The sequence below is a fragment of the Diabrotica virgifera genome, chromosome 3, assembly GCF_917563875.1.
Source record: "Diabrotica virgifera virgifera chromosome 3, PGI_DIABVI_V3a".
Taxonomy (NCBI): domain Eukaryota; kingdom Metazoa; phylum Arthropoda; class Insecta; order Coleoptera; family Chrysomelidae; genus Diabrotica; species Diabrotica virgifera.
The window spans coordinates 247,767,764-247,792,525 of record NC_065445.1 but is presented as its reverse complement, the minus strand read 5'-3'; the positions used below and the strand labels follow the sequence as shown (position 1 = coordinate 247,792,525).

General features: G+C 31.7%; 2 protein-coding genes across 9 annotated transcripts in view; one reads left to right on the top strand and one right to left on the bottom strand.

Annotated features, from left to right (window-relative positions):
• LOC114335305 (pancreatic lipase-related protein 3-like) overlaps positions 1-24,762 on the top strand; it is a 593,140-nt gene that overhangs the window by 406,112 nt on the left and 162,266 nt on the right. The window lies entirely within an intron of this gene.
• LOC114335297 (lactosylceramide 4-alpha-galactosyltransferase) overlaps positions 1-24,762 on the bottom strand; it is a 152,042-nt gene that overhangs the window by 40,524 nt on the left and 86,756 nt on the right. For all 7 annotated transcript variants that reach the window (XM_050646041.1, XM_050646040.1, XM_028285512.2 and 4 more), the window contains exon 2: positions 11,411-12,117. In XM_050646041.1, coding sequence (XP_050501998.1) covers positions 11,411-12,060 — 650 coding nt within the window. In that variant the 5' untranslated portion in view covers positions 12,061-12,117. The remainder of the gene's footprint in view (positions 1-11,410; positions 12,118-24,762) is intronic.

The window sequence follows — 24,762 nt, the reverse complement described above, 5'->3', positions numbered from 1 at the left end:
GCTTAGTTCTCATTTAGAATAGTTGATTACAAAAATGCCACAAGGATAATAGCTTCAGAACAAGTTAATTATTATTGTGAAAGCTTTAGGTCTTCCTTATATTTTAATCTTTTACGGTAATACTATTTCATTTATAACTAAAAAAAATATATATTATTTTATAGTCTCTTATCTTTTTCGTACTGTTTTAAAATGTTCTTAAACTCATCAAAAGAACTAAATAATTGTCCACACTCCGTAGTTAATTTAAAAACAAACACTAAACAAATAAAAAATAAGAAATCACTGACACTAACTTTTTTATTTGCGTACACGTTAGCGTATACCTAGACACAACCTTATATTTAGGTATATTCTTCTTCTCCTTCTTTAGTTTATTGGCCTCCACCTACTTGGGTATTTGGCAAGCTCATCGTCGTGGAATACGTCAAAAATATTTATATTCTAATGATATTTATCATTGTAATAATATATACCAGTTTGTTAAAATTGTAGTTTTATACTGTTTTTGAAGGAAAGGAACGAAGGTTTACTATTGAAAATAAAACCATTTTGTAAAAGTACAAATTTTCTATGAATAGGTCTAACGATCAAAAACACTTGTAACGCCACATAAATGTATTTTCTACTGACGTTTATAACGTCTAATTTAAAATTCTGTTTACTTTATTGGAAAAATGTACATGTAAAGCCAAGTGACGTCACGACGCATTTTGGACCACCTGTTTGAATTTGAATTTTTAATCGTCTTTAGGGGCCAAACGAAAGACAAACAAAACTTTTTTATCTTTGATACATGTTTTAAATTATGTTCTGTTGTGATTTATAACATTTTTTTCGAATTTAAAAATTTATGCAAGTTCCCTATTGTTAGGAGTACAATTCACTAAATTATTGTTTATAAATATACAGAGAGTCTGTAATTTGGAATAAATTCAATATCTCAAATATTAATTGTTTTTTTTTGAAAAATGCTCAGACCCGTCGATTAATATTTCAAATTGTCCTTTTTGACATACAATAATAATGTATACAGGGTGTCCCAATTTAGAGATATGACGTCATCGTTGATTTTCTTAAATGGCAACACTGTCATTTTGATAGCTATTTTGATAGGGTGTGTAAAGTTATACACAACTGCAAAATATCAAATTTTTATTCTGTACGATTTACAAGATAATAGAAAATAACAAAGTAATGTCTGTAATTTGGAATAAATTCAATAATTAAAATACTAATTGTTTTTTTGAAAAATGCTCAGACTCGTCGATTAGTATTTCAAATTGTCATTTTTGACATACAACAATAATGTATACAGGGTGTCCCAATTTAGAGATATGACGTCATCGTTGATTTTCTTAAATGGCAACACCGTCATTTTGATAGCTATTTTGATAGGGTGTGTAAAGTTATACACAAATGCAAAATTTCAAATTTTTATTCCCTACCATTTACAAGATAATAAAAAATATCAAAGTTATGAAAAACAAGCAATCAAATAATAATTGAATTAAATTATTTCAAATAAGCAAATGCTCATAACGTTGCCCATTGACAATTTGACAATAATTGAGGGCAACATTATGAGTATTTGCTTAATTATTGAAATAATTAAATTCAATTATTATTTGATTACTTGTTTTTCATAACTTTGTCATTTTTTATTATCTTGTAAATGGTAGGGAATAAAAATTTTAAATTTTGCAGTTGTGTATAACTTTAGACACCCTATCAAAATAGCTATCAAAATGACAGTGTTGCCATTTAAGAAAATCAACGATGACGTAATATCTCTAAATTGGGATACCCTGTATACATTATTATTGTATGTCAAAAATGACAATTTGAAATACTAATCGACGGGTCTGAGCATTTTTCAAAAAAAAATCAGCTAAGTAGTATTATAATTATTGAATTTATTCCAAATTACAGATATAACTTGGTTATTTTCTATTATCTTGTAAATGGTAGAGAATAAAAATTTGATATTTTGCAGTTGTGTATAACTTTACACACCCTATCAAAATAGCTATCAAAATTACAGTGTTGCCATTTAAGAAAATCAACGATGATGTAATATCTCTAAATTGGGATACCTTGTATACATTATTATTGTATGTCAAAAATGACAATTTGAAATACTAATCGATGGGTCTGAGCATTTTTCAAAAAAAAAAAATCAGCTAAGTAGTATTATAATTATTGAATTTATTCCAAATTACAGATATAACTTGGTTATTTTCTATTATCTTGTAAATGGTAGAGAATAAAAATTTGATATTTTGCAGTTGTGTATAACTTTACACACCCTATCAAAATAGCTATCAAAATGATAGTGTTGCCATTTAAGAAAATCAACGATGACGTAATATCTCTAAATTGGGATACCTTGTATTATTGTATGTCAAAAATGACGATTTGAAATACTAATCGACGGGTCTGAGCATTTTTCAAAAAAAATCAGCTAAGTAGTATTATAACTATTGAATTTATTCCAAATTACAGATATAACTTGGTTATTTTCTATTATCTTGTAAATGGTAGAGAATAAAAATTTGATATTTTGCAGTTGTGTATAACTTTACACACCCTATCAAAATAGCTATCAAAATGACAGTGTTGCCATTTAAGAAAATCAACGATGACGTCATATCTCTAAACTGGGACACCCTGTATACATTATTATTGTATGTCAGTAAGGACAATTTGAAATACTAATCGACAGGTCTGAGCATTTTTCAAAAAAACAATTAGTATTTGAGATATTGAATTTATTCCAAATTACAGATATAACTTGGTTATTTTCTATTATCTTGTAAATGGTAGAGAATAAAAATTTGATATTTTGCAGTTGTGTATAACTTTAGACACCCTATCAAAATAGCTATCAAAATGACAGTGTTGCGATTTAAGAAAATCAACGATGACGTAATATCTCTAAATTGGGATACCTTGTATACATTATTATTCTATGTCAAAAATGACGATTTGAAATACTAATCGACGGGTCTGAGCATTTTTCAAAAAAAAATCAGCTAAGTAGTATTATAATTATTGAATTTATTCCAAATTACAGATATAACTTGGTTATTTTCTATTATCTTGTAAATGGTAGAGAATAAAAATTTGATATTTTGCAGTTGTGTATAACTTTACACACCCTATCAAAATAGCTATCAAAATGACAGTGTTGCCATTTAAGAAAATCAACGATGACGTCATATCTCTAAACTGGGACACCCTGTATACATTATTATTGTATGTCAGTAAGGACAATTTGAAATACTAATCGACGGGTCTGAGCATTTTTCAAAAAAACAATTAGTTTTTGAGATATTGAATTTATTCCAAATTACAGACTCTCTCTGTATATAGTCCACAGTACATCGTCCCTTTTTGGAAGATGATTACAAAAGTCTTAAAAATTGTCTTAACTGCTTCGTTTGAGCGTTTGAGCGAGTCTACCACTTTCTGAAAAATTTTAGAGTGCAGGTTGGACGCATTTCCGCGTCCCGCGTCATTAACATATTTAGGCTGTCGGACTATCGAAACGCGGCTGTAAATTTATCGGACAAGAGATCGACAATCTTGATTAATTAAATTTAAGTACTTTTAATTGAAAATTAAGAGTTTTGTAATAACAAAATTACCGCGCTAGAGTGATATCTTGCGGGTGTCGGACTCCACGATTTTGTTATTACAAAACTCTTAATTTTTCATTTAAAGTACTTAAATTTAATTAATCAAGATTGTCGATCTCTTGTCCTACAAATTTACAGCCCCGTTTCGTTAGTCTGACAACGTAAATATGTTAATGACGCGGGACGCGGAAACGCGTCCAACCTGCACTCTGAAATTTTTTCAGAAACTCGCTCAAACGAAGCAGTTAAGACCATTTTTAAGACTTTTGCAATTATCTTCCAAAAAGGACGATGTACTGTGGACTAATAGTTTCAAAAGTTATGCATTAGCTATAGCTATGCTCATTTTCATAGTTGATTTATTCGTGAACAGATTAACCGATTCCATTATTTTTTGTATTATTTTAGATTTTTTTGGTATTTACACAGTTGGGAAAAGGCTTACCCAAACTTATTTTTTGAACTTATACCGGGTGAAACAAAAGATGCGTTTTTCTGGTGTTAAGTTTGAGACACCCTGTAGGGATGACAAGGTATAAGTGTGGGTATACATCGAAATCATATTGTAGTCTTAAATTTGTGAACATTTTGTATTTTGAATCTCCTTGATATCGTTAGAAATAAATCAAATATATGCGGATTTATTATTTAACAGGACGTTGTTTTAACTTAAACAAAACTAAATTAATAAAAAATAACAGTTAACTATTAACTAACCTTTAAAAAAAACAGAAAGGTACATAACGTTAACAATTCTGGTCGGCGCCTTAAGAGTTATTTGTCGATCAAGTGAGAGGTATGCAGAGCACAACATAAGAGAGACGAGATTGTTTAATGGAGGCTCTGTGAATTTGGGGGTGGAATATCCTTGAGGTTAAGTAAGTCCATCGATTTTTAAGCTAGTGATGTCATTAATAAAGATAAGGAAAAGTAGAGGACCCAATACTGAACCTTGTGGTACCCCACATACAACATTTTTGAGACTAGAGTCTGTATCATTTGCTCTAACCAGTTGTTTTCTATTATCCAAGTAAGATTGAAACCAGTTCGAGGAAATACCTCGAATTCCATAGAAATCTAGTTTTTTTTTTATCAAAATGTAGTGATTTACACAATCAAAAGCTTTGGCATAATCACAAAGTGGCAGTGTGCTGATTATTGTTTAATGCTTGATAAACCTCATGTAGTACAGAAAACATGGCATCTGTGGTACATTTATTATTTAAAAAGCCAAACTGATTTTGTGATAATATATTGTTATCAACGATAAAGGACATAAGTTGGGCTTTTATGAGTCTCTCAATAATTTTGGAGAGTACCGGTAGTAATGCACTAGGTCTATAATTGCAGGCATTGGATTTTTCACCACCCTTATTAAGAGGAATAATGATGGTCGTCTTTAGGCACTCTGGAAATTTACCTTTCTCAAAAGAATCATTCATTAGAGAGATGAGAACTCCCAACACACTGTCTGTGAGATTTGAGAAAAGTTTTATGGATAGTCCATCGGTACTACAGGAAGATTTGCTTTTCATACTATTGATTGTTTGGATCAGTTCAGATTTATTAACCGGTCTTATAAAAAATGAATTCGAGAACTTTCTTGAATTAGGGAGATAGAAAATGGGATCTTGTTGTGACACAATAGTTGATGTTATATTTTTACTCACATTAACAAAGTATTCATTTAGATTTTCTGGGTCTGGAAGGGAAAATGTTTGAGCTGTGTGAGTTTTATTTCGAAGATCGTTTATTACGCACCAAGTTTCTCTTGCAACACTTTTAGAGCTTCTCAGACGAATTTGATAGTACAATTTTTTAGCTGATTTTATAAGTTTTAAATAGATTGCCCTGTACTTGGTGATGTATTCAGTAACAGAGAAGTTGGTAGTAAATTTCTTGATGTACAGTAGTGAACGCATATTTTTGGCTGATATGCGGACGCCTTTGGTAGTCCAGGGTTTGTGATGTTTTGGCTTAATTGTGATTAAAGTCAATGCTTTATTGAAGATACAGACAAGCTTATTCAAAAAGTCAATGAAATTATTATCGACGCAGTGCCCGTTTAACCTAACTTAGGGCCCTGGGCGCTGAATATTTAGGGGCCCCCTTAATTGCTATTCGTTTTCAGTTTTTTAACAAGAAAACATATATATTTATTGTAAAATCCATCCTTTTTTTTAACCAAACAAGAAGAATAGCAAACGTAAAAAATATTCCAAAAAATACATTTAAAAATATATACAAAAAAAAAACAGAAATTTACACAAAACAACACGACATGAACAAAAAAATATATTCCAAAAAATACATACTTATGACAAAAATTAGATCACTTTTTTTCTTGACTAGGCATTAGCAATCTGTCATAAAATACTATCGCAATTCAGTTGCTCCAGGTCTTCATTTTCTATAATACAATAGTGATATGCGTCTATATTTTCTTGACCCTAATTTGGCGTTAAATATATTTTTATTCATTTTAAAGCCGAAAAAGACCACTTGACTGACGCATTCGAAGCTGGTATCGTGAAATAAACTTGCAGTAAAGGTAAAATATTGGGAATTGTTGCCTTTACAATCTTTACATCCTGGATGACACCAAATTTTATAAATGTTTATTTAACTTTTGGCATAATGTTATAGAATGAGTAGTTTCATTATGCAAGTTCTCTTTGGTTTCATCAATATCTTTATTATATTTCAAACATAAAGTATTCATTGATGTCTTGACTGCTTCTTTATCTAGCGTAGAAAAACATCTAACAGCTGATGTAACATTTTTGTAGCATTTAATTCTCTTTAAATGTTAATTTCCCCAAAAAAGACAAAATGCATGGTTATAACAGCAAATTCAATTAGATGTAAATTGGAGCTAGAGGGACAATTGGACAATCCTCGACACCTAATGGTAAAAGAGGCAACCGATTATGTATGTATGTATGGAGCTAGAGGGTCAGATAATAGAACAAGTGATGGAGATTAAGTATCTAGGCATCACACTATCTAGCTACGGACGGCTCGAAACATAAGTGGAAGATCAAGTGAATAGAGCAAACAAAGCCGCAGGTTGCCCGAATGACACAATATGGAGAAATAAACATATCAGAAAATAAATGAAAGGCAGAAATTACAAAACAGTCATCAGATCAATAATGACATACGCGGCAGAAACACGACCCGACACAGAGTGGACAAAAAGATTGCTCGAAATAGCCGAGATGAAAACCCTCCGAAAAATCTATGGTAAGAGGTAATCTATGGGACAGAGCTAAAAGTACAGATATACGACGGAAGTGCAAGGTGGACAACATTAATAACTGGGAAAGAAACAGAAGAATAGAATGGAATGACCACATAAGCCGAATGACAAGAAATAGAGTAGTAAGGACAGCGAGGGTCGGTTCCCCAATAGGAAGACGATCTGTGGGAAGACCACGAAAACGATGGAACGACAACTTACTAGAGGCACATTGAAAAAACAGGCAGTCATGTCTATATAAAGAGAAAAAGAAGAAGAAGAATTCTCTTTAAAAGATCTTGAATCTTGAGTAATATTGGGCCTATAGGTAACTGGCTTTTAATTGTTTCACTTTCACCTGCTTCATCAAAACATGTTTTCCCTTCTTTGTTCTTTGAAGGTCAGTTTTATAGAATATGTTTGAGATATCGTCGTCTTCGTAAAAAATATTTTTGGCTTCTATTCAATTTCGCTTAACATATTTCTTACGTCTCCAACAAATCTCAAAATAGGTGTCATTAATTCTATTCCAATTGACACAAGTCCACAGTTTCTTCACGTTCACGTTTTGCTTGTTGCATTAACTCGTTCCAAAGTTTTTGTCCAAATCACTGTCAATGGAGCTATCTCCAAGGTATCCATTTTATTCTGCAATGTCTTGGCTTCATTTTTAATTGCTAATTTTTCGTCTCTGTTATTGCTTAACTGGAACACATAGGTTCGATGGATCCCTACTTTTTAACTAAAGCGTTTACAGCGTAAGAAGTTTCTACAAGTTTTGATTTTATTACTTCCAAGAACTCATTGCAAATTTGGTGAGACACAGAGCTAACTAAACCCTTTCATTTATTCGCATTCCGTTGTAAATGTTCATTTAAGAAGTAGTCAAATTTAGCCTAATATACAATTTCCTTTATGACGACTCGTTAAATTGTCATTGGATCAACGGAAAGCTAGTCCTTGAGAAGAAATTAATTTAGCAGTGACAACAACTCTTCTTAGGACGTTTATCCAATAGTTAGTTTCGCGTTCTACTTGCGCTTTCAAGGCAGCGTCTATAACTCCAATTATTGATGATCTTGTTATTAATGTAACCATAGAGTTCAGATGAAATTTACTTTCTTACTTTCTTCGTGTGCTTTTAGAAAAATATTCAAATGTTTCCAGTGGATCCATCCAAAATCAAATAAATTATTATTTCAATTGAAAATAATTTGCACGGGTAACAATAAACAGCTTTAGCACTTGCGTCGTATATTAAATCTCTCTTTTCTTTGCCTCCATTCTATTTTTTCATTGAGTTTTCCTCTATAAAAGTTGCTTCCATTTAATCTTCTACAATAAGCTTTGTCTCCATCTTGATACATTTTTTTACAATTTTCTAAGGAATCGCTCTTTGGTTTAAAAGTTTATAGTTTTTATAAAGTCATCAGTCTTAAAATCAGACCATTTCGAAACCGCAGGTATTTCGTCGTCGTTTTTTCTAGTTTGGTAAATATGTAGATTATTTAGAGGACTTTTTATTAATAAAAGGAACCGGTCCCTACGGGCCCCTCCGGGGCCCGGGCCCCTGGGCGCCCGCCCCAAGCGCCCAGTGCATAAACCGGCACTGTATCGACGTTCATAGAAGAAAAGGGCCACTCAGAGGTTAAGCATAAATTTTGGAATTTACGAAAGTTCCGAGCGGAAAAAATCCTGCCTAAACGTTGAGTTTTCGAAGAGGGCTTGCTAAAGATGTTAAACTTCGTATAAACCGCTTCATGATCAGATAGTCCCGCATTAACAGTTGTGGCGCAGACTTCACGGGGTGAGAAATCTGAGACAATATAATCAATTATGGTAGATGAAGTTTTTGTAATCCTTGTAGGAGAATCAATGTGCATTGTTAGACCATACGATTCAAATATGTTGACCAGGGATATTTGTGTAGCACAAGCAGCAGCATAATTAATGTTAAAATCCCCACACAAAATGTTTCTGCTTTTATAGGACAGGTCGTCTAACAAATTAAGCAGGTTCTGAAAAAATAGTTCCGCGGAAGAGTCAGGTGATCTATAAATGCAAATAATATAAAGATTAAGATTCTTACTGTAAACTAAGGAAAACTCGAAGAATGCTTCGCTTAATAGAAAATCATATTTTGTTACCACAGAAAAATCATTATTTGTAGAAAGAATCAGGGTGCCTCCATGCGTTGAATTTGAACGATCGTACCTAGCAATAGTCAAATATTTTTCTACAAAAAATACTTGTTGACTTCAAGCCAGTGCTCAGTAACCGCAACTATCGAAGGAAACCCTAATTCCTCTAGAAATAGAAATAATTAATCGGTAACATTCTTAATCTCTGCCTTTTATAATGTATAAGGCAAGGAGATGAAAGGGACTCTACAATATGCAGTACCATTCCGTCTATTCGTCTAAGGCCGTCCGCACATGGGGCGACGCTCCAACTACTCGACTCGATTCCAGTCGCGTAGGTCTCTCCCCGCCAGTCAAGTTCCTTCGTTATGACATTGAGCTCCGTACACGGAGTTTAGTTTATTTTATTTGTTTCCTTCGTTTTTTGTTGTTTTTTGCGCTTAATTAAATTTTAGTTTAATTTAAACATCGGTGCAGGTTATGTTCGTTGATTGTACTCGTAGTACCTACTAGTTTTGTGGAAATTGTTTGTAATATAAAATTCTGAAGACATTGAACTTATGTCTCTAGGTGTTTAATATAAAATTCGTTGGGGAAGTATGTCCTCAGTATAATGCTCATTGTATTCAAATTATACTAAAAATGTAACAATACCGTACTTTTCACAGGTCGAAATAGTCGTTTTGGTTGATGTATAAAAAATGCGTTCTTCCTGGTTGAAAGATGTGAGCAAACTGAATCGACTAGTGTGCAGAGAACAATCCCTTGTGCCGCAGGGTTCATACAAGACGAGCAAGACGCGCGAACTTCGAGACGTGTCTTCGATCGACCCATGTGCGGACGGCTTAAGAAAAATTCCAACGAAAGTTGATTCCGTGCACTCAAAATATGAGTAAACTGAAAAATTATGTTTCACTTCAGTTCAGTTCAGCTTATGTTTCATTTCAGTTCAGAGATGATCCACTATCCCCATAGGAGAGGTGTTCATGTAGCTCCACTGAAGAGGTCTCCAGAGACAGAAACGTACAATTCGCGTCAAAAAAAACTGGTACAAGTCTTATAACCGAAAATCGTGTTTTTCTAGTTGTGTAAATTGGTCTTTTCACATATGTCATTCTTATTTCTAGGCAACGTTGCCAGTTCAACTAAAATATTGCCAGACCGCAAGTTTTTAGTATTTTTACTAAAAATTAAAACAACATCGAGCATTCTCGATTAGTCAGTCACATCTATTTAAACATGCATCGTAAAAAATTCTCTTATTAATTTTGTAATGTTACATCATCTCAATTAAGTACCCATAAATTAATTCGTGATCTATTATAATTTATGACAGATATGATATGAATGACAGATAATAACTCTAGACATGACATTAAATTATTATGTTTAATTTAAAATCGAGAAACGTGAAGGGTTTCTCGTAAAGTTGTGGGATACTAATAAATAAAACACACTGGAAAAATTAAAATTTGAAATTAATACAAAATGAATAACTTTTACAGTGAACAATTGTAAAACTTAAATATTATGTATTACGATAAAATTCGAAACTGCTGAAATATTAAGCACATAGGTGGAAACTGTCGCCTGTCAAAATGTTCAATGTGTTTTATTAAATGTATTAATTTTTTTTTCGAATCATGAGAAATATAATAAGAATTTTTCACAGAAATACGCCAAAGTAAGGCCACACACATTACCATAATGTGTATCGGTTGCGTTCCGTCACAGTGAAGTTATTATAAATATTGACAATTTGAACTGTCAAAATTTTTATTTTATCATTTCTTGTTTAAAAAAATAATAAAATTGATAAGATAGCCTCAGTTGAGGAGAAAGTAATAATAATAAAGATGTTTTATTCAGTCAATAGTGTGCGAACAATAAGGTAAATAATAACGTGGGCCTAACTTTTACACACATGCCTACTGTGGCAAATGTAGGTATTTTTCAAAATGTTGGAATGTGTTTAAATCCTAGAACAATTTTAGCTTTTGTTTTTAATACAGATTTTAATCCCATACAAATAGCTTCTCATGATTTTTGTTGTAAAATGATTAGGGAAGCAGGAATTTAACAGTTTAGAATTTTACATTAAGTTACCTATGGCCCGTTTTACGATTCACCACCATGATTTTTGAACGTTATTTTTTGTATTTAGATTTAGTGCAATTCCATTATCTGTGCTGGCAACAACGCCGTGATTCACGAGCCATTGTGTTCAGTCTAAACACAGGTTTACATTGGGAAAAAAAAGTGTACCAGTTTTTTTTTGACGCGAAGTGTAGGTACGTATGGGGATGGTGGATCATTTCTGAACGGAAACGAAACAGAAGCTGTTTTTTAACCAACGCAAAAAGTTTAGAATAATTTATTGCTCTTACCTTAAAACATCACTTGCGTGTGACACAACGTACTGGGACTTTTCTATCTTTCCAGAGCTGTACAGTTCCTCCACAGGAGTTCCTTTGGTATATTTCCCATAGTCCAAGTGCATTATTTTCACATTCTTGTAACTCTGTAATGCATTTAGAAACTTATCAGACTCGTCTCCTTCGGATTTGATAAGACCTGGAGAGGAGTATAACACATAAATATCTAAATCGGGATTAAGTCTTGCTGCACTTTCCACTGCGCACGCTTGCCTTGAATTGATGGTAATTTTGCCTTTGTTGAAGGATTTACAGGAAGTTTCGTGGAAGAAAATTGACTTCCCTGGTCTAGGGCTTATTTCAGAAATATCGGGAAGGGAAGCTAAACTTGTTTCTCTGTAGCAGTGTATATCGGCACTAGGAGTAGTACTAATGGAAGTAGCAGTAGCAGTATTAGTAGTTGTAGAAGTACTAGTAGCAGTCGTCTTAGTCGTATTATTTATGGTATATGATATAATGGCATGTTTCTCTTTTATTTCACTATTTGTCTTAATACTTATTTCTGTTACGTGATCGTCTGAGAACATAAATATAATAGTTACACTTAATATCACAAATATAAACAAGTTGATCCACGCTCGTTTATTTATTTTGATGAACATTTTTGACGAAAGGGTTGAATGTTAATGTTGATGAATACCGTTTGGTATATTGAGAACCTGAAAATAAAGATAAATATATTAGTTTTCATATATCATGATTTTTTTTTCTTTTTCTTTATTTATTTATTTTTTCTAATGTTGTTCTGAAGCTATTTTCTTGTGGCATTTTTATAATCAAGTATATTCAAATGGGAAATAAGCCACAATTTTACCTAAAAATGATTTTATTAACGTTTCGACGCCCAAGTCGGGTGTCGTTGTCAAAATACAAAATATACTAAATAAACAAAAATGTTGTTGCTTAGTAAAATATTCTTCTAATAATTTATTTAATCTGACTCATTTATATCGGCAATTCAGACACGTATTATACATTTTAAAGTAGACGACTTTAAAATGTTATATTATACGCAACTCATCAATATTGGCAATATCATTTTAAAGTCGTCTACTTTAAAATGTATAATACGTGTCTGAATTGCCGATATAAATGAGTCAGATTAAATAAATTATTAGAAGAATATTTTACTAAGCAACAACATTTTTGTTTATTTAGTATATTTTGTATTTTGACAACGACACCCGACTTGGGCGTCGAAACGTTAATAAAATAATTTTTAGGTAAAATTGTGGCTTATTTCCCATTTGAATATACTTGATTATTTTTTCTATACTTGATGATTAATATATCGATGCCTCAGCCTCAGAAGCCAATCGGTGTAAGTCAGTAAATCTTTAAAATGAGATAATAAGATGTTTGTGAAAATAGTTGCAGAAAAATAAGGAGTCATTATAGTCCAAGTAATGAAGCTTAAAATAGGACAAAACCTCGCAATTTTTACAGAATGGATAGATTTGCTTGAAAATTTGAGAATAAGTAGTGGATAGTCCAAGGATCAAAATCTATATGATGCCGTAAGGCGCTTTTACCATGGGGGTGGTTGCCACCCCATCACGGGGGTGGAAATTTTTTATTATATTTTGACCGCAAAAGTTGGTAAGAACATTCATTCTAAGCAAAAAACGTTTAATACATTTTTTTGATAAAATTAATAGTTTTTGATTTATTCGCTATCGAAAATGTTAGTTTTATATCGAAAAAATCAAAGTTTTTAGTCAGTTTTCTGCTAATAACTCAAAAAATTTTCGTTTTATCAAAACAACTTTGCTTAACAAAAATGTACCTTTTGAAAAAATAAACAAAACCGTAGTTTCTAATTTTCTTTAAAGTCAACAGTAATCGAGCTATACTTTATTATATTGTAGCTCTTCTTCGTCAAATGCTAAATATTGTAGTTTCAAACTCAAAAGACGGGAAAACTATGCATTTTTCGAGGATAACTTGTTTAAACTAATTTAAAGTATTTAAAAAAATCTATCTCCAGAAATAAAAAAAGTCTCTAGTTTAAAAATTAAGTGACTTATAATGAAAAGAATGTCAGTCCCTATTTTTTTCAGGGAAACAGAGATCCGACACAAACCCCTAATCACCACCCTAATTTAAATTAGTCATTGGCCTTATTTGGCCTTCTTTATTTATGTATTATTAACAGGTTCTAGAAGTTTGACCGGCTTAGAATGATTAGTTTTAAAAAAATGGAGTTAATAGCGAATAACGAATTTTTGTAGTTTGGCAAAAAATGCTCTTTTCTTCAGAATAAAACGATTAGCATCAGAGATACGAAAAAATGTATAAATCTGAAATTGTAGCTTATTTAGTGCCCAAGAAGTTGGTTTGCAAAAATTTTTTTTAAGGTAAAAAGTCAGTGAGCTATTGGCAATTAAAACTTGTAATAACATGCAAAAACCACCTTTAAAACCCTTTCAAAGTTACCTCTTTTTGCGGCTGAGGATTTTAAAAAGATTTAATACTAATAGCCTTATAGACCTTGTAAAAACCTACAAAATCCTTTTTTAACAAATTTTTTAAGATAAAAAATAAAAAAGTTACGGTTAAAAAATCAATATATTTTTTTGAAAAAAAAAAATGAGAGATATTATTGGAAGCATAATAATGTAAGTTATCGGTGTTTTTAGTCATCAGTCTTATTCATGCTTCTTTATTTATGTATTATTAATAGATTCTAGAAGTTTGACTGGCTTAAAATGATTAGTTTTAAAAAAACTGGAGTCAAAAGCGAATAACGAATTTTTGTAGTTTGGTAAAAAATGCCATTTTTTTCAGAATATAAAGATTGGCATCAGAGATACGAAAAAATGTTTAAATATGAAATTGTAGGTTATTTATTCCGAAAAACATGGTTTGAAAAAAAATTTTCTACGGCAAAGATTGAGTGAATCGTAAATGAGTATACTATCGCAAAACGTTGATTTTTTCGATATAAAACTAACACTTTCGATAGCGAATAAATCGAAAACTGTTAATTTTATCAAAAACATGTATACAACATTTTTTGCTTAGAATGAATGTTTTTATCAACTTTTGCAGTCAAAATATAATAACAAATTTCGACTCCCGAGATGGGGTGGCAACCACCCCCATGGTAAAAGCGCCTTACGGCATCATATAGATTTTGATCCTTGGACTATCCACTACTTATTCTCAAATTTTCAAGCAAATCGATCCATTCTGTAAAAATTGCGAGGTGAAAATCTTTAGTTCCTGTACTATTAGAAATAAATAAACCGTCTTTATTTATGATAATATAATTACTATATTTATAAATACAAACAAGGAAACTAAAAAACTTTCATTATTTTTGAAAAATAACCACTTTTCACCAAAAATATTGACTTACGTGAAATGTCCACCGAAAATAAAAAACAATTAAATATTCTTATGACTTAACTTAAACAGCTACACGAAATAGAACAACAACTGAGTACATATTGTTTAATCAATGTATTCTTCAGCATCTGATAATAATTCTGAATCGTTTTCCCTTGCTGAGGCAGCTCTCGTTTGGTTTATTGTCGGCAACTTTCTGTAGAATGAGTGATAATGTGGTGGAATAAATTTCAAGACATCAAACATGTGTTTCTTTTTAATTTGCTTCACTGGCATACGCTCAGGATACAAAAGATCTTGAACTATATTAGACAAAATTTGAGGCCTTCCATTTGATGCTAAAGTAACTGATTGTAAAAATTAATAGTTTTAAGTACCTGGGATCGGTATTACAGAGTAATGGATAAATAGATGGAGATGTATGAAGTAAAATTAGGGCTGGATGGATGAAGTGGAAGGAAGCGAGTAGTGTGCTGTGTGACAGGAAAATTCCAATAAAGTTGAAGGGAAAATTCTATAAAACAAAGACCGGCTATGATGTACGCAACTGAATGTTGGGCAGTGAAAAAGAAACAGGAACAGCGAATGCATGTGGTGGAAATGAGAATGATTAGATGGATGAGTGGAGTGACAAAAAAGGATAAAATTAAAAATGAGTATATTAGGGGAAGTCTAGGTGTGGCACCAATTGATGCCAAAATTAGAGAGCATAGGTTGAGATGGTTTGGTCATGTTCAACGTCGAGACGCTAATCACCCAATACGAAGAATTGCGGAAGTGCAGATTCCTGGAAGGAGTAGGAGAGGAAGACCAAAGAGGACGTGGGGGGGGGGGAGACGATTAGGCAGGACATGTTGGTAAAGGGGATTAATATTGATATGACTCAAAATAGAATTGTATGGAGAAATGCAATTAGGGAAGCCGACCCCGCATAGGGATAAGGCAAAGAGAATGATGACTATTTTAGTAAATCCCAAAATGATCTACAGAATCCAATACCAGAGCCAGCACTTAGTCTGAAAAAAGAAGATAACGAATTTGATTTAGATATTACTTACCTATTTAAGAACGCTGACAATGATAACTTACAATCTTGGAAGTATGAAATTGAAAAATACATAAATAAGCCTAGGTCAGAATATACTGGTCTGAGAATATACTTGATTGGTGGAGAAGACACGAAAATATCTAACCGTCATTATGGAAAATGGCCAAGGATTTTCTCGGAACGCCAGCAACATCTGTACCTGCGGAAATGCTATTTTCAAGAGCAGCTTTAAAAATAACAAAGCCAAGAAATCTGCTAGGCGTTGACTCCATGAGAAGTGTTCTCTGGAGATCATCTGCCTTAATTCATGGCTTATCAATTCCGTTTTAACAATGTGCTAAATTTGTTATTTAAAATAAAATCTAGTTTGCAATTTTATTTTCAACAGGATTAGGTAGGTAAGTATCATTAATTAATATTTTTAGTTTACATTTTTGTAAATCGTTTTAGCAAAAAAATTGTCCAATAAATTAAAATATGTTATGTTATGTTAAAATAATGTTATCTTTTTCACAAATAAACACGTTTTAGAGTTTTCATTATTAGTCAAGAAATTTCAAGATTTCTTGTTTTCTTGACAAGAAATCTTGGTATTGATATAAAATTTCTTGTCTTGTCTTGAAATCTAAGATTATTTCTTGTTTTAATCTTGTTTTGAAATCAAGACAAGATCTTGAAATTTTCAAGAAGTTGGCTACCCCTATTTGATGCCCGTTTTGAAATATCAATTTCATCGAATTCAACCCATTCCTGCAATGTTTGCTTATAGAATATAGAGTTTGGTTTATTTTTGCTGAACCGTAACCATTTTATTTGTAACCAGTTCACTTTTTGACCATTTATATCAATTTTTCTGTTGGTAATACGATCCTCCAATTTTTTTGTCGATAAAAACTCTTCTCTCTTCATTTCAGTGACCAGAAACGCACTTTTGTTTTTATAATTTTTTACAATATCCACCCAGTCACTTGGAGCATAAATAAATTCTTTCCTTTTTGCTTTTTTTCAATCATACCAAAATCAGCATCATTTGGAAGATAGCTGTGTCCTGACACAAGAAATTTGTGATCAATATGATCAACTTTCATATCAGGGTCTTGCACAAGTTTGTGGAGAGCTAAGGATAAATTTATATTTCGACTCTGCCCTGTACAACAATCGGAATACATGATTGTGTTTATGTTTAGAAGCATTTTGCTTAAGGTGCTTTACGAGGCATGCTGCTATTTCCTGGGACCCTCTAGAGCCCTCAGTTTCATTCCACATGTACATAAAACCCTTATTGGTATTAAAACGCCCAGGTTGTAAACATACATGTTCAGTTTGTAATAAGCCACTGACACACTCAATTTTGGAAAAGGAAGTGCCTTTTCCAGATCAAACGTAAAAACATAATTTTCTTCACTTGCCTTCAATTTTTATAATGACTTACTATACTTACAATTATTATAATGACTTATAGTCCAGAAAGCCACTGCGCATCCGCTAGGAAAAATATTCTAATTCGGATCTTTTGCACAATCTTACTCAAAATGGACTCCTTTTAACAAATTTGCATGTGGCCAGGACCAAAAGGTGGTCAAAAATTTTTTAAACGTTTTTTTGTTGTTTTCCTAAAAAATTTTTTTTTGCGTGGAAAAAAGTTTTTTTAGGTTTTTTGGATCATTCCAAACAGAAAAGGTCTTTAGTGACTTTTCTCTAAAAATGTTAGTTTTTGACATAATATGTCAAATGGCTTATATTATAAGCGATTAAAAATTGAAAAATTGCGAAATCGGCCATTTTTAACCCTCAAAAACTATGTGAAAAACTGTAATGTGAATGTTGCCAAGGTAGGTAGATATTCTTTAAACATCGATTGATGAAATCCCAAAGAGTTTTTTGCAATACAATATTAAAAACTCCTTTGTTTTTTAATTGCCAATCAAGCGTGCGCGACACTATTTTCCACCGGCAGTATGGTGCAAATGAAAGGAATAAATTCGTTATTGCGTAAACCGGCGACTTTAAGGAAAAATCCCGAAATAGGTCGATCTTTATTTTTAATTTATGATATTGTGGCATATATGGTAGACTAGTGACGTCATCCATCTGGACGTGATGACGTAATCGATAATTTTTTTTAAATGAGAATAGGGGTCGTGTGCTAGTTCGTTTGAAAGGTTCTTCAATTCTCTATTCAGTAATATAAACATTTACATAATTATTTATACAGGATGTCCAAAAAATTTTTATTAATTTAAATTATTTGACAAAAAAAGAAGTAGAAGGACACCCTGTATAAATAATGATGTAAATGTTTACATTACTGAATAGAGAATTGAAGAACCTTTCAAATGAGCTAGCACACGACCCCTATTCTAATTTAAAAAAATCATCGATTACGCCATCACGTCCAGATGGATGACGTCACTAGTATACCAGATATGCCACAATATCACAACTTAAAAATAAAAATCGACCTGTTTCGGGATTTTTCCTTAAAGTCGCCGGTTTACGAAATAACGAATTTATTCCTTTCATTTGCACCATACTGTCGGTAGAAAATATTGTCGGGCACGCTTGATTAACAATTAAAAAACAGAGGAGTTTTGAATATTGTATTGCAAAAAACTCTTCGGGATTTCATCAATGGATGTTTAAAGAATATCTACCTACCTTGACAACATTCAAATTTTCAGTTTTTCACATAGTTTTTGAGGGTTAAAAATGGCCGATTTCGCAATTTTTCAATTTTTAATCGCTTACATGTCAAAAACTATCATTTTTTAGAGAAAAGTCACTAAAGACCTTTTCTGTTTGGAATGATTCAAAAAACCTAAAAAAACTTTTTTCCATGCAAAAAAAATAATTTTAGGAAAAAACAAAAAAAAGTTTAAAAAATTTTTGACCACCTCTTGGTCCTGGCAACATGCAAATTTGTTAAAAGGAGTCCTTTTTGACTTTTTTGAGTAAGATTGTGCAAAAAATCCGAATCAGAATATTTTTCCTAGCGGATGCGCAGTGGCTTTCTGGACTATTACTTAATCTGACTTCTGAAAATATTAGAAAATTAATTTAATAATTATATCATAATGACAATGACTTACTTAATCTGACTTCTGAAAATATTAGAAAATTAATTTAAAGGCGGATCATATACCGCCATCTATCAAAGAAAATCTAAATTAGTGACGTATGTGTATGAACAACTAAACCATTTGACCATTTTATTTATGCGTTGATTGAGGTATTGGTGGTACACCAATACCTCAATCAACGATTTATGTTACGTCTCCTAACTCATTTTTAGGGAGAATGTGGCTTAACCCTTTGACTTCTGAAGCATCCAATTATCTAGTATTTAGTAAGACTATTTTATTTCGTTAAATATTCCATAGGTATGTCCGGAAATACTTCAAACATTTCAAATCTGCAACTTTCCAATATCTTGATACATGCCAATGCTGCCTTAAACATTTTAGAGCTCTTGCAAATTATTATTTACTATAAGATATTCCAATTCCAGATCTGTATAAACCTGCCCTTGTCCAGATGTCTTTATTTCCTTCAAAAAAAAAAAAAAAATATGACAGTATCGCAGAGTCATACTCATGGTTTGCAGAGATGGCTCTGTGCTCTGTAGCTTCAATTAAAGGAGTATAATATGATGAATTTCAATTATAAATCATGAGCATGTTAGATTGACCCTGTACATTTGGGTATTGGGACCGTGCAAGTTCGGCAAAGGTGCACCTATTTCTATTTCTGCTCTGCAACTTTATTCGCACTTTTAATTATATTGGCCAATTTTATTAGTCCTGGTTACTGGATAATTGTCAAGGCCATAGTCCAAAAAATTATAAGAAGAAAAAATAAGATTCAGGTTATGTTATTAAAACGTAAACAATTGTATGTAGTAAATAAAATTAGTTATTAAAATGCAGTACTGCAAGCAAAATACAATTAATTAAATTTACCTTTATATAATAATTGCATATCGTATCAATATTGTGGAGCAACATATAATTTTTCTTCTTCAATGACAGTAGATATGAAATGTACGCCAATTTGACAATTTCAATTGACAATATGAGTTATTTAAGAAAGTTGCAATATTTCTCCGCTATTCGCGCACGATCGTTTCTCAATTCCCTTCCAAGTACTTGCACACCGCGAATAATGTCGTGTTTTTAACCGGGCGCACACCGCACACAGGCAGAGTCAGGCGTTCCAAGTTCTGTGTTCTCTGTAATACAGTCGAACCCGCTTATTGGAATAGCCTTCGTGCCAAGCATAAATATTCTTATAACCGGGATATTCTAATAACCGATCATTGGTGGCTAGCCGAAATAAGTGTACCGAATATGTATATGTATATGGTTTTAGTCCTTTTTATGTCAATAATACAGTAGTGTCACTATATTATTAACAAACACAAATAATTACAGTATATTATGTGGATGCATACAGGTAATTAATAAGAAATGTATGCAATATAATATAGATTGATATTAAATATTTTCTTATTATTTTGTCTTGAAAAATAATATCGGTAAATATTGTAGCTCGTCTTGTTTTGTTACATAAAATACTACGGTTCATTTTTTAAATAGGAGGAGTAAACTTAACAGACAGATTCACACTCAATAATGTCACTAGAAAAATAACCAGTTCCATCTTCTTTTTTGGTTGATCATATCGGCCTTCGACGGTAATCCATAAATATTATATAATACGTCGCTAAACATTTCTAAAAACAACTGTTTTTTTTATATAAGTGCAGACTAAATATATAAAAATTAAAGAAATATTGCAGAAAACACAAAAAATCACCGATATACCTTAATTAACCTATTAATTTTAAATGTTTTACAAGCAAGCATTGCGGAGCGGTAAATTTGAATTAGGTACTCCTATACTAAATTCGCTCTCCCGAGATTCACTTGAAGGCTATGGGTACATAATTCGCAAATATTTTACGTGTATCTCTACTTTTTCTGTCTTTACACGGCAAATTACGTCTAGTAAAATTCACACTGGTATGGATATGTAAACATTACTAGAATGTCATTCTACCTGAAAATGTCATCATTAATTTAAAGAGATGGGTTTTGAATGTTCTTGGATAACTGTTATTTTTATAATTGCAAATTATTAATTCAGTTAATAAATGTGATAATTTTTTCATTAACTATGTATTCACTGATTGTAATAATTTATTTGTACAATAAAGACTAATACTCAATCGAGAAAAGAGGAAAAGTGTTAAAGTGATTTTTTAATAATATATTGTTATGGAACGCTTAAAATTTTGAACATCTTTAACAACAAAATACTTGGATCACAGAATATATTATCCTGATGTATTCTCTGCTTGGATCTTCCACAAATAATACACAATAAATAACTTTTTATTAAGTTCACGTCTTAAATCAATGATTTATCAAATACACTATACGCTCTGAGCTTCGCTGGTGTCGCTCCTAGTGGATTATAATTCAACTTTTACCGGTAATTTTTAAATTTATTATTAAATTGATATCGCTTAATATTTACAACGCTAAAAAGTAATTAAATTGTAAAAGATTTTTTTAAGATTTTGCTAATAATTTTGACGTTCTATTGATGAAATATTAATTTCTTACTTCGGATACTTTCACAATTATCGTGTAGATGGCGCTAAGATTAATTTATAATTACATATTACGGAACATTAAAAAACGTAAATTGAGTATTTAAAACGTAAGTATATTTAAGGTAAAAATATATACCACAGCTTTGACCAACTAATATTTTTTATAATTAATGTTTTTAGTTATATTTTTAAATTAATCACTTTGACATTTATGTCAAATTTCCAGTAAACGTTTACAGACTTGTCACTACTGGCGCTCCCGAATTTATAAATATCCCCTCTACGTACAAGCTCACAGCGTATAACCATAGAGGTATATATTAACATAGAGGGAGTCTACCTTCCGCGCTTCCTGACGACAAGATCTCATGCACTGGTTTGCTGCATCTCTTTCTAACACATTGTAGCGAAAATCTATGATGACATTCAGTGTGAATATAGGCACGGAAGAGGAGGATAACTGTAGCAGCTTTACTATGCGTAAGAGTGAAACAGCACTAATCCAAATAAAAAAGATGGTGTCGTCACTTCGCTCTGAATGACACTCTCTCTATGCTAATATTTAACTCTATGCGTATAACTCAATATATTCCCGATGCAATGTCAAATATTTAAAATTGTCACTGCTTGTCAGTGTCTGACTGACAATATATTTATGCTGACAATATTATATTCGGCTGAGTGCGTGGTAAGACAAAGATAGATTTGGAAAATATTACCACGGCATTGTGTTCATTTTTTTTCGAATCCTGAAAAAACCAATAAATATTTTTGAAAAATTTAAACGCAGAATGAAAGACTAAATTATTACCGAGGGCCGAAAGTCCCTTAGAATAAATAAAAAGTTTATTTTGAATGATATATTTGAAATTAAAAATCACACTAGATTTTCTCACTTAAAATAAACATTATAGAAGTTCTCAGGGACTTTCGGCCCTCGCTAATAACGTAATCTTTCATTCTGCGTTTAAATTTTTCAAAAACACTTATTAGTTTTCTCAGGATTCGAAAAAAATGAATCCCCATTTGAATAGCATTGCAGCCGAAAATACGTACCGATCCTCTTAACACATTCGGAATAGGAAACATACAACACAAAAATTCCTACCTCACACTATTAACTGCTCAAAACAACTTAATCTTTCATTAAAAAAAGAAGAAATATTAGAAATAGTGGGAGTGTATATTAATCTCATAAAATTTTGTGGAGTTTATTTCTACAAAATATTTTTATTGTGTACAATAAATAATTTTCTCATTTGTTATCAATACATTATAATGGTGTAAATAAATAATTATTGATTGGCGTAAGGTTTATGTTATTTATGTCTGTTTACTTTTAATAAGTTATAAGCAGGTATGTTTGGTTGTGTAGTAATTTCCAGCCAAGCCTAGCAACTGAAATTCTCAAAAAAGAAATTACTAACGTCACTCGACAGTTGTGTCTCAGAAAAGCGAATCGACTATATTTAAAAAATGAAAAAAGTCATTTGCTGCTCTGAATTTTAAAAATTAAAAAAATTTAAATTGGATTGGCCCTCCATAAAACTTGCTATTAACATTATAAACGGTTACGATGGCCGACTGTTTCTAAAACTTTTATAACAAGCAAATGGGTGAAAATATGTTGAATAGAAATTTGTAGACAAATAATATGAAATGATTTTACGACCTGTGAAATACACTGCACGCCGACTTTTGTCGGCGAAGTATTGGATTGGTACTCATAAACAGTAGTAATAAATAATTATTACTACAAACCCTAATAATTTACAAAACAGCACTACAGACATCATTTTTAGGAAATTGTAGTTAAAAATTTATTCATCGACTTGAAAATATTCCATTAAGCGGTATTATTTTATTAAAACGTATTACTATAAACACGGATAAATTTATTAAGGAATAAATGAAAACGTTTCGGGACCTCGAATTTATATTCTATAAACCGGGATATTCTTATAACTGGTACTCTAATAAGCGCGTTCGACTGTACTTACATACTATTCTTCAGAAGAATTTTTTATCAACCAACAAAAACAAAATTAGTTTTATTAATGTTTTAAACTTACATTATATCCATTGTTTCCTAAGTTTTTTTACCGTTAACAGTTTGTTAGTTGTATTTTCCAAACTTTTTGTTGTAGATTTTGTGTAGCTTGTAACATGTATGTATAAAATGTATGTATAAAACAGAGGATAAATATGTCTTCTGGACTAGAACTGAACAAAAGCAGCAACGGAAGATTCAAGAATGACGTAGAATGTTTTGTAAATTAAAATGTTAATAATGTTACAGAGTGCCGATTGTTAGAACGATCTTGGCAGCCATTTAAATCGTAGAAAGGACATCGCACACATCTTATGGAACATATAATGTCACTCAAATTCAATAAAATTTATACGAATAGATTCGTTTTAAATTAACTGTCAATTCTTATCATTGCGCCAACTCTTAATTATGAATAATTACGGCGCAAATTGAAATTAAAGTTTATCGAAATCACATTTTTGGAGTCTATAAACGTGTCAGTTATAATCACTATTGCTCTGGGTGCTATTCAAAACAGCTTAAACCCCGCTGGGCCTAAGCGGATTAGTGAAACTATTATAATAAGATGCTTAAGAGCTCGAGAAGATTTATGAACTAACTATAATTTGGGTATTTTAAAATATTTTTTCTCTCTCTAACTTATGTACCTACCCATTTGATTTCAGATTGATTTATATCAATTTCTGCTCTTATTATTGAAAATTAAGAGTTGTCGCAATGATAAGAATTGATCGTTAAATTGAAACGAATTTATTCATATAAATTTTATTGAATTTGAGTGACATTATATTTTCCATAAGATGTGTGCGATGTCCTTTCCACATTCTGTACACATATAGAATAAAAAAGAAATGAAGCGTTACTTGGGTCACCAGCACTGAGAACAAAGAAGTTTACTGGTACTTTCGCACATTCAAAAGGGATTGTCTTGAAGGTATTGCGTTTTATTTTTCTAATGAAAAATATGGTCACAATAAAGGGATGACAGCCCAAAGCTTTGTCACCAAACCTTTATCATCTTTTGCCAATCTCATGGGCAAAGACGGAGGCATACAAACCCATGAAAAAACATCATACCACAAGGAGTTCGTTCAGGTTGGGCTGGATTTTCTACAAAGTTATCGCAACCCGCAAAAGTTATTAACCAGATAGACTCTCAGAGGTCTAAAGAGATACAAGAAAATTGAGAAAGACTACGACCAATAGTAGAGTCTGTAGGGTTCTTAGGTCGACAA